Source organism: Salvelinus namaycush, chromosome 33 (genome assembly GCF_016432855.1).
Source record: "Salvelinus namaycush isolate Seneca chromosome 33, SaNama_1.0, whole genome shotgun sequence".
In the NCBI taxonomy this organism is placed as follows: domain Eukaryota; kingdom Metazoa; phylum Chordata; class Actinopteri; order Salmoniformes; family Salmonidae; genus Salvelinus; species Salvelinus namaycush.
In genome coordinates, this window is record NC_052339.1 from 24,161,079 (window position 1) to 24,180,722 (window position 19,644).

At 43.2% G+C, this 19,644-nt stretch overlaps 1 protein-coding gene across 1 annotated transcript in view; it reads right to left on the bottom strand.

Annotated features, from left to right (window-relative positions):
• The window catches only part of LOC120027883 (dipeptidyl aminopeptidase-like protein 6), a 250,075-nt gene extending 231,413 nt beyond the window's left edge, over positions 1–18,662 (bottom strand). The window contains exon 1 of the mRNA XM_038972981.1: positions 18,465–18,662. Within this exon, the coding sequence (XP_038828909.1) occupies positions 18,465–18,662 (198 nt within the window). The remainder of the gene's footprint in view (positions 1–18,464) is intronic.
• Between the last annotated feature and the right edge of the window lie 982 nt (positions 18,663–19,644).

Genomic DNA, 19,644 nt, shown 5'->3' on the forward strand with positions numbered 1-19,644 from the left:
CTTTAACTATACATTCATGTACATATGTACATACTACCTCAATTGGTCCGACCAACCAGTGCTCCTGCACATTGGCTAACCGGGCTATCTGCATGTTGACCCGCCAACCCCTCTTTACGCTACTGTTACTCTCTGTTCATCATATATGCATAGTCACTTTAACTATATCTACATGTACATACTACCTCAATCAGCCTGACTAACCGGTGTCTGTATGTAGCCTCGCTACTTTAATAACCTCGCTACTGTATATAGCCTCGCTACTGTTTTTCACTGTCTTTTTACTGTTGTTTTTATTTCTTTACTTAACTATTATTAACCTAATACCTTTTTTGCACTATTGGTTAGAGCCTGTAAGTAAGCATTTCACTGTAAGGTCTACACCTGTTGTATTCGGCGCACGTGACAAATAAACTTTGATTTGAGTAACCAAAAAAGTGTTCAATCAACATATATTTATTTTTGAGATTCTTCCAAAATAGCCATCCTTTGCCTTGATGACAGCTTTGCACACTCTTCTCAACAGAAAGAATATGTGTTGGAACACGACAACAGCTTCTTTATATATGTATATACCCCAACCACAAACTGAATGTCATTTATTTTGGGTAACACACATATACAACAAAATGTACAAATGTGGACCCAGAGGATATCACTTAAAAGTATTAATTAAAATGCTTGTTTCCAAAGTGGTCCTCGATGGTAAAAACAATAACACATATAATGATTAAAAGGCCAGACAAAATTACAAACAACCATACATACATTCATTTATATTGACATCCTAAAAAGTGGCACTATTCAATGCACTTTTCCCTAACCTTCAAAATCAACAATGTTAATTTAAATTTTTACCTTAAAAAACAAACGATTCATTGCACATCATACCTATCATTAAAATAAATACACCTGGCCAGCAGTAGGGGGCACAGGGGGCAGTGGAGTGGTTTCTCTTACTTAGACAGCCTTGTCCAAATGAAAACCTTTGCCTGCTTTTTAAAGCTATTTCTATCCCCAAGGGGAGGCTATTCCATAGACAATTGCCTGTATAGAAAAACGTTCTCCTCGCAGCACTGTTTACTCGTGCGATTTTACAAGATATAACACTACTTCTGGTATTGTAACTGTGTTGGTTATAGACCATATCAATGTGGTTTTTCATATAACCTGGGTCACGATCATTTAATATGTCAAACATATGATTAAGTTTAAGTTGGTCCACTCTGGACTCCAAAGGCAACAAGCCCACCTCCCGGGACTCCTGTACCCCTATGTGGGTCCTAGGGGGAACATTAAGCATGTACCTGATTATTTTGCATGAACTGCATTCTCTTTTTCAGCTTTTTTGATAGTCTACTATACCAAGGTTGAGACAAGCAGTTTCTTAACTTTGATGTTAAAATATCTAATGTTACAATATAAAAATGTATATTTGTTAGCCATTTTAGAATGAATTTTAGCAACAATCAATTCTCCAGAAAGGGATTGATCTAGGGACACACCAAGATAAGTTGCACTTATTTTAGATTCAATCTTCTTGCCTGCACAGTTTACCTTTATCTTGTCAGCCCTAAGCAATCTACATTTTGTTCCAAAAAAAATTGATTAGGTTTTTCCCAAACGTAGCGACAATTTATTGTCAGTCAACCAATATCTAACAAAATCCAATTCCTTACTCAGGGTCTCCTCTATGTAAACTGTGTCCTTCCCTGATATGAGTATAACTGAGTCATCAGCATAAAGCAGGATTTTGCACTTTATTATATCTAGTCATGTCATTAATGTATATAAGAAATAAGAGGGGCCCTAAAATGGATCCCTGCGGTATTCCACAGGACATTTCTTTGGCCTCTGACAGAACATCACCAACATTACATAATTGTGTTCTGTTGGTCAGATAAGACCTAAACCAATTCACTGCTACATCATTTAGACCCATGCATTTCATTTTCATCAGGAGAATATCATGGTACACAGTGTCAAAAGCTTTCTACAAATCTAACATCACCACACCTGTATAATTCCCCTTCTCACGTTCCTGCTTGATGTGGTCAAAAAGGTGGATGAGGCAAGTATAAGTGGAATGAGCTGTTCTAAAGCAAGATTGGAGTTCATAAAGAAGTTTGTGCTCAAGAACATTCTCTTAGACCTAAACCCCAACAGAATTGTACATACTGAACTACTGCACATACAGAACTAACGTCAACAACATGCATGCCAGTCTTTCCTGGTTGAGAGTTGAGAGATTAACTGTTCTTCTTCTAGTTTTAATGAGAAATATTACTGATGGAAATTCCAGATTGTCTGCATAATCAAATAACATTCAGCTCAGACACCCATACATACCCCATACATACCCCATACATACACCATACATACACCATACATACCCCATACATACACCATACATACCCCACAAGACATGCCACCAGGCTCTTCACAGTCCCCAAGTCCAAAAGGAATTCCCGGCAACACACAGTATTATACAGAGCCATGATCGCATGGAACTCCCTTCCATCTCCATTACTCAAGCAAATAGCAAAATGACCTTTAAGAAACAGATTTAAAAACTACTCATGAAATTGCAGGGACTGTGGCGACACACACACACACACACACACACACACACACACACACACACACACACACACACACACACACACACACACACACACACACACACACACACACACACACACACACACACACACACACACACATTATTTTATAGTTGTATTGTTTTAATGATTTTTTTGTTGCATTGTTTGCATATTGTTGCAGTTTAAATGTGTGACGTTCCTTGTATCAGTGTTTTGTGTTATTTTGTGTACCCCAGGAAGAGTAGCTGCTGCTTCTACAAACACTAATGGGATCCAAATAAACAAATAAATAACTTAATTTAAATTTGTTAACATATCAAAACTTTGATCACAAGTAAATTCATGCACTGAATAATTTGATATCTTAAAAAACTGTTGTGATCCACTGATCTTGGAATGATAGAACTCTATTCCACATCAGGTAACTGACGCAAGCAGTAGAATCAGATTTAAAAAAACAGATAAGAATACACCTTATGGAACAGCGGGGACTGTGAAACAACTCAATCATAGGCACAGACACATACACACACATGATAACATACGCACTATTGTCACGACTTCCGTTCGGCGGTCGACGTCACCGGTCTTCTAGCCATCGCCGATCCACCTTTCATTTTCCATTTGTTTTGTCTTGTTTTCCCGCACACCTGGTTTGCATTCCCTAATTACTCGTCTTGCATATAACCCTCTGTTTCCCCCCATGTCTGTGTGTGGAATTGTTATGTGTAAATGTATGTGTACTCCAGGCTGGTTTGCGCCGGGTTATTGTAACCCGTGTGTGTTTAGTTTTCTGAGTGCCGTGTTTTGTTCGCCTCAATAAAGGGCCCCGTTTGCTACGCTTTTCTGCTCTCCTGCGCCTGACTTCCCTGCAGCCAGTTACGCACGCGTTTACAGAATTCCACACCGCTATTATGGAGTCAGCAAGAGCAGCACGCGGCGATGCTTCACTATCTCGGCGCCGCCATGGACCGCGTCGTCCAGACGATGGACCGCTGGGAGAAACAGGGAGTCCCTCCAGCGCCCCCACCAGCACAACAGGGGTCTTCACTTCTCACCCCCTCCGCACCCGGTTCCAGTGGGATTCGTCTCGCACTTCCTATGGAGTACGATGGGACGGCCGCACGCTGCCAGGGTTTCCTGCTGCAGCTGGATTTATACCTGGCGACCATTCACCCGGCTCCCTCGGGCTGTGAGAGGGTTTCCGTCCTCGTCTCGTGCCTCTCGGGGAAGCTCTGGAGTGGGCCAACGCTGTGTGGGGAGAAGGAGATGCGGCGCAGGACCACGTCTCTTCCACCTGAGGCAGGGGACGAGGAGCGCCCAGGAGTTCGTGATAGACTTTCGGACCCTGGCCGCCGGCGCGGGATGGAACGACAGGGCCCTGATCGACCACTATCGCTGCAGTTTGCGCGAGGACATCCATCGGGAGTTGGCCTACAGGGACACCACCCTCACCTTTGACCAGCTGGTGGACCTGTCCATTCGGCTGGATAACCTGCTGGCTACCCGTGGACGTTTAGATCGGAATCTGTCGGTTCCATCCCCCAGCACCACCGCTCCGATACCCATGGAGCTGGGAGGTGCTACGTTCAGGGAGACCGGAGGAGGTTCCTTCACGTGCACCATCTGTGGCCGCAGAGGTCACACTGCCGGTCGGTGTCGGGTTGGTTCCTCTGGGGGTCGAGGCAGCAGGCAGGGCACTCTGGCGTCACCCTAGGTGAGCCATTCTCACCCAGAGCCCTCTGTTGCACACCTGTTTTTGCATGTTACTTTTCCTGAATTTTCCCCGCATAAGTCGCTCGCTGGGAATTTCAAAGACAGATCATTCGCCCATAGTTTAGGGATCCCCATTATTCCAGTGGCTATGCCCTTCCCAGTTCACGCCTTAGACAGTCAACCAATAGGGTCAGGGTTAATTAGGGAGGCCACTGCTCTCCTGGGCAAGGTGACGCAGGGGGGTCAGAAGGAGAGAATCAGTCTCATCCTCATTGACTCTCCTGCATTTCCCGCGGTGCTAGGCCTACCCTGATTAGCCTGTCATGACCCCACTGTTTCATGGCAACAGAGGGCTCTCACGGGGTGGTCGCGAGAGTGCTCGGGGAGGTGTTTATGGGTTTCCGTTGGTGCTTCTACAGTGGAAAGTCCAGACCAGGTCTCCACCATGCGCATTCCCCCCGAATATTCCGATTTGGCTCCATCGTCGGGGGGATTGTGCGATAAACCTCCAGGTAGACGCCGCACTGCCTAGGAGTCACGTGTATCCCCTGTCACAGGCGGAGACGGCGGCTATGGAGACATATGTCTCTGAATCTCTGCGTGTACATTTGGTCCTCCACTTCACCCGCCTCCTCGAGTTTCTTTTTTGTGAAGAAGAAGGAAGGAGGTCTTCGCACGTGTATTGACTATCGAGCCCTAAACCAGATCACTGTGAAGTACAGTTACCCACTACGTCTCATAGCCACAGCAATTGAGTCAATGCACGGGGCGCGCTTCTTCACGGAACTAGATCTTAGGAGCGCTTACAACCTGGTGCGTATCCGGGAGGGAGACGAGTGGAAGACAGCGTTCAGTACCACCTCAGGGAATTATGAGTACCTCGTCATGCCGTACAGGTTGATGAATGCTCCATCAGTCTTCCAAGCCTTTGCGGATGAGATTTTCAGGGATCTACACGGGCAGGGTGTAGTGGTGTATATCGATTACATTCTGATATACTCCGCTGCACGCGCCGAGCATGTGTCCTTGGTGCGCAAGGTGCTTGGTCAACTGTTGTAGCATGACCTGTATGTCAAGGCTGAGAAATGCCTGTTCTTCCAGCAGTCCGTCTCCTTCCTAGGATACCGCATTTCCACCTCAGGGGTGGAGATGGAGAGTGACCGCATTTCAGCCGTGCGTAATTGGCCGACTCCAACCACGGTAAAGGAGGTGCAGCGGTTTCTAGGGTTTGCCAAATACTACCGGAGGTTTATCCGGGGTTTTGGTCAGGTAGCGGCTCCTATTACCTCACTGCTAAAGGGGGGTCCGGTTCGGTTGCAGTGGTCGGCTGAGGCGCATAGGGCTTTTGGTCACCTAAGGGCTCTGTTTACCTCGGCGCCCGTGCTGGCCCATCCGGATCCCTCTTTGGGGTTCACGGTGGAGGTGGACGCGTCCGAGGCTGGGATAGGAGCCGTGCTCTCTCAGCGCTCGGGCACACCACCGAAGCTCCGCCCCTGTGCCTTCTTTTCGAAGAAGCTTAGCCCGGCGGAGCGAAACTATGCTGTGGGGGACAGGGAGCTGTTGGCTGTCGTCAAAGTGTTGAAGACGTGGAGACATTGGCTTGAGGGGGCTAAACACCCTTTTCTCATCTGGACTGACCACCGCAACCTGGAGTACATCCGGGCAGCGAGGAGACTGAATCCTCGTCAGGCAAGGTGGGCCATGTTTTTCACCCGTTTTGTTTTCACCCTTTCTTACAGACCAGGTTCCCAGAATGTGAAGGCAGATGCACTGTCCCGGCTGTATGACACAAAGGAGCGGCCCATGGATCCTACCTCCATACTCCCGGCCTCCTGCCTGGTGGCGCCGGTAGTATGGGAGCTGGACGCGGACATTGAGCATGCGTTACGTGCAGAGCCCGCTCCCCTCCAGTGTCCCGCTGGGTGTCTGTACGTTCTGTCTGCTGTCCGTGACCGGCTGATCTATTGGGCTCACACGTCCACCTCCTCTGGTCATCCAGGGATCGGTCGGACAGTGCGCTGTTTGAGTGGGAAGTACTGCTGGTCCACCTTGGCTAAGGACGTGAGGGTTTATGTTTCCTCCTGCTCGGTGTGCGCCCAGTGTAAGGCTCCTAGGCACCTGCCCAGAGGGAAGCTACACCCCTTACCCGTTCCACAACGGCCTTGGTCCCACCTATTGATTGATTTTCTTACCGATCTCCCCCCTCACAGGGTAACACCACGATCCTGGGCGTTGTGGACCGTATCTCTAAGTCCTGCCGCCTCCTCCCTCTGCCCGGTCTCCCTACGGCCCTACAGACTGCGGAGGTCTTGTTTACGCACAACTTCCGCCGAGGTCAGTCCCTCTCCTTGTTCGGGCGGCATTCGGTGGTCGACGTCATCGGTCTTCTAGCCATCGCCGATCCACCTTTCATTTTCCAACTATACACACACATACACATGGATTTTGTGTTGTAGATATGTGGTAGTGGAGTAGGGGCCTGAGGGCACACACTTTGTGTGTTGTGAAATCTGTTATGAATGTATTGTAATGTTTTTTAAATTGTATAACTGCTTAAATTTTGCCGGACCCCAGGAAGAGTAGCTGCTGAATGGGGATCCGTAATAAATACAAATACAACTTTTCACTTTTGGGATTATTCCATTTGTTCATTTGTGCCAGGCAAGCTTTTTGCAACATAGCCTGCTCATCATACTATGACTTGACATTTACATTGCTGCTGTCCTCTACATAGGTCCAATTCTAAAATACAGGGTGTGAATCTCTCAAATGTGCAGCTTTCTGGTTGAACGTACCCAGTGCCCACCATTCCTCAGTGCCACTGCCAGCTGTGTTGCACTTTATATCCTCCATCCTGCGTACAGGGAGATCCTGGAGCGTTTCACACACAAACACACACACACAAAGCCCATGATGATGTGACAGATGCTGCAACAATCCTGGCTGCCTGGAGCCAGCTCAACTTTCTGTCTACAGCCAGATGACTATCATTCCAGTGAAGTCATCGGTCTTATGTCGAAGAGACATCACTGCAGCTATACAACTCGAGTTCTTCATATGAGTAGATTGACAATTAAGTCTTCCATATGGTGGGCTCCTGAAAAGACATCAAGCTTGGAACTTGGGATCAATTCCATTTGAACTCAGTTAAGTCAAAAGTTGAATTGATCAAGGGCGCTCATTCACACTAACTACTGAGATCATATATATATTTTTTAATCTAAAATTCTCTCGGTTGAGGTTTTCAGAGGGCATGCAAAGGGCTTGAGTGCAGATATTTCATAAACTGAGGGAAATATATCCCTTTAATTGTTTGTGTGTGTGTGTGTTTAGTCATTTTAGAAAGTATAGGAAAAGACTAAAACGTATGTAGACTTTCAGAAACAAATTTTGCAAGGACCTCATCTGATGAGTAGGGACAGGAGATTTTTTCCGCAGACCATTTGACTGTATTACCAGTTGATGCCCATACTAAAGAACGCACACACAATAGGAAAAACCCCCGGAGATCCTAAGGGATAAGGCCAGAAGGAGAGGCATTTGATTTGATTTTAATGAGCCTTCACCACACAGAGAATGATCAGCATCAGAGAGGATTACAGTTTGAAAGCAGTATTATGTATCGACAATAGGATTTTCCTCACCACAGAGGATAAGCTGGAGCCCAATAATGACATAATTAATCGTTTTAAATGCATTGCCTTTCCCCCCCCCCCCCCCCCCCCCCAGAGATACATTTCTCAATATGGACTTCTGGCAGTGATGCAGCCAATACCATAAATCAATAGTTTCATTAAGGCCAGTTGACCATCCTCACATTATGACCATCCTCACATGATGAATTGCTATGTCTTGGCGTTAGTGCAGTTTCTGTGGCCAGCAAGAGATGAGAAGACAAAGTAGGATAAGAAGAATACAGAGTGAACGAGAGAGGCACAGAAAAATACAGATTTTTGTTCTGTTGCAAAATGTTTAGCTGCAGTGTGCCGTACTGAACGGGACCCAGGAGAAGATGAATAGTGTCAGGGCAATGCTCAATGTGGCTCAATAGGAAGGCCAGTCGATATGCTTCTCATCACGCATGGATTAGTCCTAATCATTAGCCAAGCTTGATCTGAATGTCATGGATGCTGTAGGGGCATTAAACTTACATAACTGGACTCTTGCCAGGGCAGAGAGAGATGATGTCATAGAACTAAAGGTCATACACAAGCACAGATCTAGGATCAGCTGTTCTGACGCTGTTCTGACTAGAGTCCTAAGTCATGATTAGAAGGTAAAAGTGCAACTCTGACCATAGATCAGCTTCTGAAGCATATTTCACTTTCAGAAATGTCACTTTTCAAAAGGGTTCTGCTGTGGCCATCTTGATCTATGGATATCCATAGAAAGTGCATTATTAGAGAGAGGCTTGAAACAACCCCCCCCCCCCCCCCCCCCCTACACACACTAGTCTACCACTTCTATCCATAGCCTACCATTCATCACTGTGTGTACTGACTTCAGATCACAGTAGAACTACCTTTGTCAACAAACAAAGAGACCACCATTGGTCAATGAATCAATCTCATGAAATATGCATGCAAACCTCAACCCGTGTTTTGCTGAACAAGGTACTCACCACTCAACCTCAAGTCATGTTTTACACAGCACTCCACTCATTAGTATAGTCAGATTGAATGGCCAGCCATTCACAAACCTGACATGGAAATGTTTAATGACTAGCTGTAAATAGTGATTATCTCAACAAAACCACACGCCATGGTGGTAAAGAATGTGAACACAGGTTCGGCCCTGTTGAGATGATAATGTAGTTTACTGTGGTCTGAGTTAGCGGTTTTGTCAAGGGAGGCCAATGGTTTAATTACATGAATAATTCAGCAGAACACACTACCGCTAACAGCATGATCCATTGGAGGACGTGGTGTGAAAAAGCTCTTGTATATATCTTCTTATGGCTGCAAGGCAAAGTGTTGAGTAGCCAGTGAAATCGTGCCCATTTCAAACGGCCTCCTACTCAAATCTTGCTCGTACAATATGGATATTATTATTCTTTTTGGATAGAAAACACTCTCTAGTTTCTAAAACCGTTGGAATTATTTCTCTGAGTGAAACAGAACTCCTTTGGCAGCACTTTTCCTGACCAGGAAGTAGAATGTCAGAAATATATGCTCTCTTCAACTTCCTGCCTATACATGGTCATGACACGTAGGAGTCTACGTACACTCCATACGCCTTCCTCTGGGTGTCAAGATGATGTGAGAGAAGAAATTTTGTGTTTATCTTGGTCTGGGGTGGAATAAAAGCTATTTCTTTGACGTGACCGTCCACTTCCGGTACTCTGAAGCGCGCGACTTGGAAGTGCGATTGCCTTCTGTTTTGCTGCCGTAATGGATGACTAACATCTCCGGCTCGGATTTTATTTGATACATGTGACCATATCATCGTAATGTATGTTTTTTCAATATAGTTTAATCAGATTATTGACATTTTTTCGGGAGTTTTGCCGTGTTCCGTCCTCTGACTTTGATTACGTTGGAGAGAATTGTGCCACTCGGCTAGTGCCAATGCTAAGTGAAGAGGGAAATTTGCCATTCTGAATCCAAACAACGACTCATCTGGACAGAGGACACCTTGTTCAACATTCTGATGAAAGATCAGCAAAAGTAAGACCCACTTTATGATGTTATTTCATATATCTGTCGTGCATGTGAACTGGTCGTGGGCGCCCAAGTGTTTCTGGCTATCGTGGCTATGCTAATATAGCGTTACATTTTGTTTTCGCTGTAAAACATTTAATAAATCGGAAATATTGTTTGGAATCACAAGATGCCTGTCTTTCAATTGCTGCACACTATGTATTTTTCAGAAATGTTTTATGATGAGTAATTAGCTATTTGACGTTGGTGTCTGTAAATATTATGGCTGCTTTCGGTGCAATTTCTGATTGTAGCTGAAATGTAAACTATGGTTTATACATGAAATATGCAAATTTTTCGAACAAAACATATGCTATACAATAAATATGTTATCAGACTGTCATCTGATGAATTTGTTTCTTGGTTAGTGGCTATTTATATCTTTATTTGGTCGAATTTGTGATAGCACCTGATGGAGTAAGAAACTGATGGAGTTAGAAAAGTGGTGTCTTTTGCTAACGTGGTTAGCTAATAGATTTACATATTTTGTCTTCCCTGTAAAACATTTTAAAAATCGGACATGTTGGCTTGATTCACAAGAAGTGTATCTTTCATCTAGTGTCTTGGACTTGTTAATGTGTGAAAGTTAAATATTTAAAAAAAATATCTTTTGAATTTCGCGCCCTGCACTTGAGCTGGATGTTGTCATAAGTGTACCGGTGTCGGGCCAGCCAGCCTAACAGGATATACAGTACCAGTCAAAAGTTTGGACACACCTATTCACTACAGTTTGTTTTATTTGACTATTTTCTACACTAAATAGTGAAGACATCACAACTATGAAATAACACACATGGAATCATGTAGTAACAAAAGAAGTGTTAAACAAATCAAAATATATTTTATATTTGAGATTCTTCAAAATAGCCACCCTTTACCTTGATGACAGCTTTGCACACTTTTGGCATTCTCTCAACCAGCTTCATGAGGTAGTCACCTGGAATGCATTTCAATTAACAGGTGTGCCTTGTTAAAAGTTAATTTGTGGAATTTATTTCCTTCTTAATGCATTTGAGACAATCATTTGTGTTGTGGGGTGGTATACAGAAGATAGTCCTATTTGGTAAAAGACCTAGTCCATATTAAGGCAAGAACAGCTCAAATAAGTAAAGAACAACAACAGTTTATCATTACTTTAAGACACGAAGGTCAATCAATCCGGAAAATGTCAAGAATTTTTAAAGTTCCTTCAAGTGCAGTCGCAAAAACCATCAAGCGCTATGATGAAACTGGCTCTCATAAGGACCGCCACAGGAAAGGAAGACCCAGAGTTACTTCTGCTGCAGAGGATAAGTTCATTAGAGTTGCAGCCCAAACAAATGCTTCACAGAGTTCAAGTAACAGACATCTCAACATCAAGTGTTCAGAGGAGACTGCATGAAATCAGGCCTTCATGGTCAAATTGCTGCAAAGAAACCAATACTAAAGGACACCAATAATAAGAAGAGATGCACCTGGGCCAAGAAACACGAGCAATGGACATTAGACCAGTGGAAAGCTGTCCTTTGGTCTGATGAGTCCAAATTTTAGATTTTAGATTCCAACCTCTATGTCTTTGTGAGCCTCAGAGTAGGTGAACGGGTGATCTCTGCATGTATGGTTCCCAGTGTGAAGCATGGAGGAGGAGGTGTGATGTGTGGGGGTGCTTGGTTGGTAATACTGTCTGTAATTTATTTAGAATTCAAGGCACACTTAACCAGCATGGTTACCAGAGCATTCTGCAGCGATACGCCATCCCACCTGGTTTGCGCTTAGTGGGACTATTATGGTTGCAAAGGGTCGGAAACTTTCCGGTAAATTTCTGGAAACTTTCCAGAAAATTTCTATGGGAAGTTAAGCCTGGGAATTGTGCTTAAATTCATAAAAAACGTTAGCTTATAACAGTGAAACTTTTTTTGTGGGATACACTTAAGGCAATTCTAGGTCTTGTGGCATAGTTTGGTTAAACTGTCCCCAAATCAATGGAATTGCAACCCTCTGTATGTACAGTGCAATCTTCGGGCACATGTGCAGTACGCTCTTCCATCTCAAAATCTTGCACACTAATGAGATGCTATTGAGCCCACATTACTACACTGTCTGAGCCAAGGACTACATGCTTTCTGGTAAGTTTTGATTACAATACTGGGTGGGGTGAATATATTTTAATGACATCGATGATGTTTTGATAACTAGTAAATAGTAGCCTCCAGCAAATTGTGTTTAAATCATGTCTAACTTGTTAACAATTTCTGCTAGTTAGTTTTTGCTACCATGTGGGTTTTAGCTTGCTTGAGCCTGCTAACTGAGGAGTGTAAATTCACCTGTTTCCATACATGTTTCATTTAAAAACATTTATCTTACAAAGGAGTTGTTTAACTATTTATCTGTACATGGAATTGTATAAGTTTTTTTTCTAATGTTTTTCTAATCTTTACAGGAAAATGCCAGGGCATTATGTGTGGAGACATTTCACTGCAGCTAATGTAGAAGGAAAAGCTGTGTACATTTGCAAATACTGTGCCAAATCATATGTGAAGAATGCAACAAATATGCAGAATCATCAGGCCAAGTGCATAAAGTTCCCTCAGCGCTCACAACAAGAAACCTCTGACAAAAGTCCCTCTACTTCTATTAGATGTGAAAATGATGAATCAGACACCTTATCGATAGCAACAGCTCATGGTCCTTCTGGAATCAGAAGTTTTTTGACTCAATGGAGGAATGTAGTCAGAGAAATGCTGAAGAATGTCTTGCTCGAGCTGTGTATGCAACTGGTTCACCTCTGATGCTCACAGGCAATGTGTATTGGAAGAGATTTCTGAATGTTCTTCGCCCAGCATATACCCCTCCAACCAGAGATGCTTTATCTACTCATTTGCTGGATGCAGAGTTCAACAGAGTTCAAGTGAAGGTCAAGCAAATCATAGAGAAAGTAGACTGTATTGCAATCATCTCTGATGGGTGGTCGAATGTTCGTGGGCAAGGAATAATTAACTACATCATCTCCACCCCTCAACCAGTATTCGACAAGAGCACAGACACAAGGGACAACAGACATACCGGTCTCTACATTGCAGATGAGCTGAAGGCAGTCATCAATGACCTTGGACCACAGAAGGTATTTGCACTGGTGTCAGACAATGCTGCATACATGAAGGCTGCTTGGTCTAAAGTGGAGGAGTCCTACCCTCACATCACACCCATTGGCTGTGCTGCTAATGCATTGAATCTGCACCTCAAGTGCATCATGGCACTGAAAACAATGGATACACTCTACAAGAGAGCCAAGGAAATGGTTAGGTACGTGAAGGGTCATCAGGTTATAGCAGCAATCTACCTCACCAAGCAAAGTGAGAAGAATAAGAGCACCACTTTGAAGCTGCCCAGCAACACCCGTTGGGGTGGTGTTGTCATCATGTTTGACAGTCTCCTGGAGGGGAAGGAGTCTCTCCAAGAAATGGCCATATCACAGTCTGCTGATATGGACAGCCCCATCAAGAGGATCCTCCTGGTTGATGTATTTTGGGAGAGAGTGGTCTGAAGCAGCCTGAAACCTATAGCAGTAGCCATTGCACGGATTGAGGGAGACAATACCATCCTGTCTGATGTTCTGACTCTGCTTGCAAATGTAAGAGAATAAATCAATACTGCCCTGCCCACTTCACTGTTGCTCCAAGCAGAGGAAACTGCAGTTGTGAAATACATCAAAAAGCGTGAAGACTTCTGCCTGAAACCCATACATGCCGAAGTGTACATGTTGGACCCCAAGTACGCTGGCAAGAGCATCCTGTCTGGTGCAGAGATCAACAAGGCCTATGGTGTCATCACTACTGTCTCGCCACCTTGGCCTGGATAAGGGCAAGGTTCTTGGCAGTCTGGCGAAGTACACTTCCAAGCAAGGGCTTTGGGATGGAGATGCAATATGACAGTCGTGCCAACATATCTCATCAGCCACCTGGTGGAAGGGACTTTGTGGATCTGAGGCTCTTTCCCCTGTTGCCTCCATCATCCTCCAAATCCAACCAACACCAGCCGCCTCAGAGTGCAACTGGTCCTTGTTTGGGAACACACACACCAAAGCACGCAACAGGCTGACCAATACAAGGGTTGAAAAATTGGTGGCCATCCGGGCAAATTTGAAGCTTTTTGAGCCTGACAACGAGTCATCCTCAACAAGGTTGGAAAGTGACAGTGAAGATGAGGCCTCAGAGTCTGAGGTTCAAGAGGTGGACATTGAAAAGGGAGAATACACGTAAGCCTGAGAGGAAGACAACCAAAGCTTTAGTTTCTAGACTATCATTTTACTGATGTACAGTTGAATTGGGAAGTTTACATACACCTTAGCCAAATACATTCAAACTCAGTATTTCACAAATCCTGACATTTAATCCTAGTAAAAAATGATCTGTCTTATGTCAGTTAGGATCACCACTTTATTTTAAGAATGTGAAATGTCAGAAAAATAGTGGAGAGAATGATTTATTTCAGCTTTAATTTCTTTCATCACATTCCCAGTGGGTCAGAAGTGTACATACACTCAATTAGTATTTGGTAGCATTGCCTTTAAAATGTTTAACTTGGGTCAAACATTTCTGGTAGCCTTCCACAAGCTTCCCACAATAAGTTGGGTGAATTTTGACCCATTCCTCCTGACAGAGCTGGTGTAACTGAGTCGGGTTTGTAGGCCTCCTTGCTCACACACGCTTTTTCAGTTCAGCCCACAAATTTTCTATGGGATTGAGGTCAGGGCTTTGTGATGGCCACTCCCAAGACCCATTTGCGACCAAGACCAAGCTTTAACTTCCTGACTGATGTCTTGACATAATGCTTCAATATAGCCACATAATTTTCCTGCCTCATGATGCCATCTAAATTGTGAAGTGTACAAGTCCCTCCTGCAGCAAAGCACCCCCACAACATGATGCTGCCATAACCGTGCTTCACGGTTGGGATGGTGTTCTTTGGCTAGCAAGCCTCCCCCCTTTTCCTCCAAACATAACAATGGTCATTATGGCCAAACAGTTATATTTTTGTTTCATCAGACCAGAGGACATTTCTCCAAAAAGTACGATCTTTGTCCCCATGTGCAGTTGCAAACCGTAGTCTGGCTTTTTTATGGCGGTTTTGGAGCAGTGGCTTCTTCCTTGCTGAGCAGCCTTTCAGGTTATGTCGATATAGGACTCGTTTTACTGTGGATATAGATACTTTTGTACCGGTTTCCTCCAGCATCTTCACAAGGTCCTTTGCTGTTGTTCTGGGATTGATTTGCACTTTGCGCACCAAAGTACGTTCATCTCTAGGAGACAGAACGCGTCTCCTTTCTGAGTGTTATGACGGCTGTGTGGTACCATGGTGTTTATACTTGCTTACTGTTGTTTGTACAGATGAACGTGGTACCTTCAGGCATTTGGAAATTGCTCCCAAGGATGAACCAGACTTGGAGGTCTACAATTATTTTTCTGAGATCTTGGCTGATTTCTTGATTTTCCAAATGATGTCAAGCAAGAGGCACTGAGTTTGAAGGTAGGCCTTGAAATACATCCACAGGTACACCTCCAATTGACTCAAATTATGTAAATTAGCCTAAATTAGCCTATTAGCCTATCTAAGGCCATGACATAATTTTCTGGAATTTTCCAAGCTGTTTAAAGGCACAGTCAACTTAGTCTATGTAAACTTTTGACCCACTGGAATTGTGATACAGTGAATTATAAGTGAAATAATTTGTCTGTAAACAATTGTTGGAAAAATGACTTGTGTCATGCACAAAGTAGATGTCCTAACCGACTTGCCAAAACTATAGTTTGTTAACAAGAAAATTGTGGATTGGTTGAAAAACGAGTTTTAACGACTCCAACCTAAGTGTATGTAAACTTCCGACTTCAACTGTATGTTGAAAACGTTTTTGGGAGATACGATGGATCATTGGGGATCATTCAATATTCCCTTTCTTTTGTTGTTCAGTGAAATCATCCCACGTGAAAAGAAAACTCATTTAATTAAAGTTCAATTCGTAACTAAATCGTTTTTTTTTTATATTTCTATTTGAAGGATTTAATCATTTGCAATTATGTCTACTTATGATAAGGAAAAAGCTTTATGTTTCTGTCTCCATGTGATATGGTAAATATATCCAATGCGAATAACATCTACATTTAAATGGTAGTAATATTAATTTGCATATATTTCCGTTAATTCCTATATATCCTATATACCCAAAACACACCTCCTGGCTGTGTAGGAGTTATTTGACCAAGAAGGACAGTGATGGAGTGCCCTCCACAATCACCCGACCTCAACCCAATTGAGATTGTTTGGGATGTGTTGGACCGCAGGGTGAAGGAAAAGCAGCCAACAAGTGCTCAGCATATGTGGGAACTCCTTCAAGACTGTTGGAAAAGCATTCCTCATGAAGCTGGTTGAGAGAATGCCAAGAATGTGCAAAGCTGTCATCAAGGCAAAGGCTGGCTACTTTGAAGAATCTAAAATATATTGTGATTTGTTTAACACTTTTTTGGTTACTACATGATTCCATATGTGTTATTTCATAGTTTTGATGTCTTCACTATTTTTCTACAATGTAGAAAATAGTCAAAATAAAGAAAAACCCTTGAATGAGTAGGTGTGTCCAAACGGTTTGACTGGTACTGTATGCAAAACAGCATGGACCAAGGTAACATCTTAAAATTGTAACTGTTGCAAAATGATGAAAAATGATATTAAGGAACATCAACAACAGCAAAATGTTGGTATATCTTGTTGGGATTGCAGTTTGTGAATGAAGTACTAAATAAATAAAGTAGTGCAGTGTATATCTTATCAACCTGATTATATAGCTTATAGTTAAGTTGGCTGTTTAGAGTTTTAGATGCATTGGGCTATAATTAAACATTCTTTCTACGCTCCATGACCAACATTTCAGCACCCCGGAGCTAAGCATAGTGCGCGCGCCTCAGAATAAAGTATCCAGCACCCCGAACAGCAGCTGAGAGTATTGCGCACGCCTCTGAATAAAGATTTCAGCACAATGGACAGCAACACTGGACTGGAGTCTGGAGCACACAATGCAGCCAGATGGGGATATCGAGCAACATGGGAAGTGAAACAGAGCGGTTCTTGCAGATAAGATGCTTTATAGGATGCATATGGCTTTTATTTGATTTATTTTGACAAGTTGATCAATTGTGAAAAGTTGTATTTAAAATAATTCCCATGAGCTCAATCAACACCTGTTGACAGACATCGAACGGTTGTCAACCCGGTACTGGTACTCCTTGTATATAGTCATGTTATTTTGGCCCGTTATTGTTATTCACTGTGTATTTATTCCTCATGTCACTATTTATATTATTATTATTTTATCTTTATCTCTGCCTTGTTGGAATAGGACCCGTAAGTAAGCATTTCACCGTTAGTCAACACCTGTTGTTTGCGAAGCATGTGACACATAACATTTGATTCATTTCACAAAGCCTAGGGTGTATTCATTACGCCAATTCAGTTGCAAAATATTTCGTAAATGGAAGCAAACGGAAATAAACTGGGAGGGACCTACCTGAATTTGTCCAATAGAAACTCTAGTTTTAGACTAATGATTACACCCCTGGTGTTCTACATCAAGAAGACATTCAAATGTAATAAGCATAGGCCTACTCATTTATGTCTCTTCCATACCGTTTCTGGGTATTTCTTTCCTATCATTACGAAGTTTCCATCACATCTCAATATCACATAATCACGACAAGACACTGCGCAAAACTTAACAGGGTACACTAAATAATTCTGAAACTGTCCTGCCGTGTCCGCAAATAAAATCCCCTAGTCGAATCTAATAACACAAACCCCGGGTTAACATCTGGCGCGCCATCTGTCCGCTTTGTATTTTGGAGGGAGATACTCGCCGACAAACAGCTGAAGAATATTGACTGGATTTGGCTCCTCAATGGTTCATCATTATGACAGTGAAAAGTCAGTGATTAGCGCACGTGTTAATTGATCAATTACTGATTACCGGTAGAACAGACAGTAACAATATTTCAACTCAGACAGTAACTTTGAACTGGGTTGTGACCACACCGATAAAACGCTAAGGAGACTCCGTCCTCCGATAATTAATCATAACTTTTACGCACTTTCGAGTTTCCTTTAAAATTATAACGTATGAACGCAGTACTGTATGCATGTACCTTATTCAAAATACACAAATAAGAAAGTCATGTGAAACCACAAAGTTTTTCAAATAGGGTAAGGTGTGAATTAACATTTCATGACGGCAGAGGGTTATGTACGCAGGGATAAAAGGCTAATTTAATATCAGCTGGTTTCAACCAGATTAACTAGATGGGCACAAGGGAACCTTCGGATAGAGAGGAAGAGATGAGGTTTCAACCAGATTAACTAGATGGGCACAAGGGAACCTGGCTAGAGAGGGAGGAATGAAGAGGGGGGAAATGTGTATTCTTACATCCTCCTCGTCCTCGCATGCGCGCCTCTGTTGTTGGTATTGGAAACGGGGCCGTAAGTCTTGACCGGGTCGCGGAGTCTTCACCACGTTCTCGTCTTCAATGATTTGCCCGCCGAGTAGGTGGCTCGACTCAGGTGGGTTGGGGAAAGATCTGTTGGTGTTGACCTTGCCCGTGAACCTCTGATACATCGAAGCCATAATTGTTTATGGAGACAACCCTACAGCATGTCAAGAAGGAAAAGGTAAAGTAGGGATGTAGTCTTATTAACGCGCTGTTTAAAACTTGGATTTAGGCACGGGAGTCCTTTTTACGGTCGGAATCGGTGCCCTGAACAAGCAGACACAATTCTTGTCAAATTATATTTTCGATAATATATTGTCCCATTTCAGGTTTTTAGGATAATAAATTAGACAGGAAGGTCCAAGAAGAACGAGACACAATTAGTTGAGGTCTTACTCTGAATTCACAACACGTAGTTTCATCCTTCAAACCGTTTGGGAAATATGGATCCTTTCCATCCTATTCGATGCCGCAGCAATCGGGTTTCTGCGCCCTCCAAACTTGAACCAAAATGGATGAACGTTTGCAAAAATGAATGAATCATTTACAGCATACAAAGTGATGGTTATCCGAAGCTGAAAGAGATAAGCTGCAATGCTCCTCCCCTCCGCCCCCCCCCCCTCTACCTCTCTTTGCATAAGTGACCGGCGCTGATAGAGAACTGTTGAAATACTTAAATACCACATCACTCATTACCTTTCAAATAAACGGAACCCTCGAGTTCTGTCCCATTTATCCAAGCGACAGCATGTAAAAAAGAAACACACACCGAAGCTGTGTCAGCCAAAAAGGAATGATCAGTGCTTTGCAGATTGATTGCATGGGTACATGAAATCTATATTCCGAGTTTATGATATTTCCCCCAGTCTCCACCGGCGCTGCAGGTGCCATAGTATAAGACTGCCCCCATGTGGCGAAACGGCAGGTGAGATAATAAAGGGTATGAAAGTCACCAACATTTATAAGACCGTTGTATTGTCACTCGATTCAGTTAAAGTTATATTACTGGGTAAACTAATTATTTTAAAACGATTAAAACCCAGTCATAGGGAGAGTAAAAAGACACAGAACGTTGGTCAAACACTTGATATTATAAATAAATAAAGGTTAAATAAAATG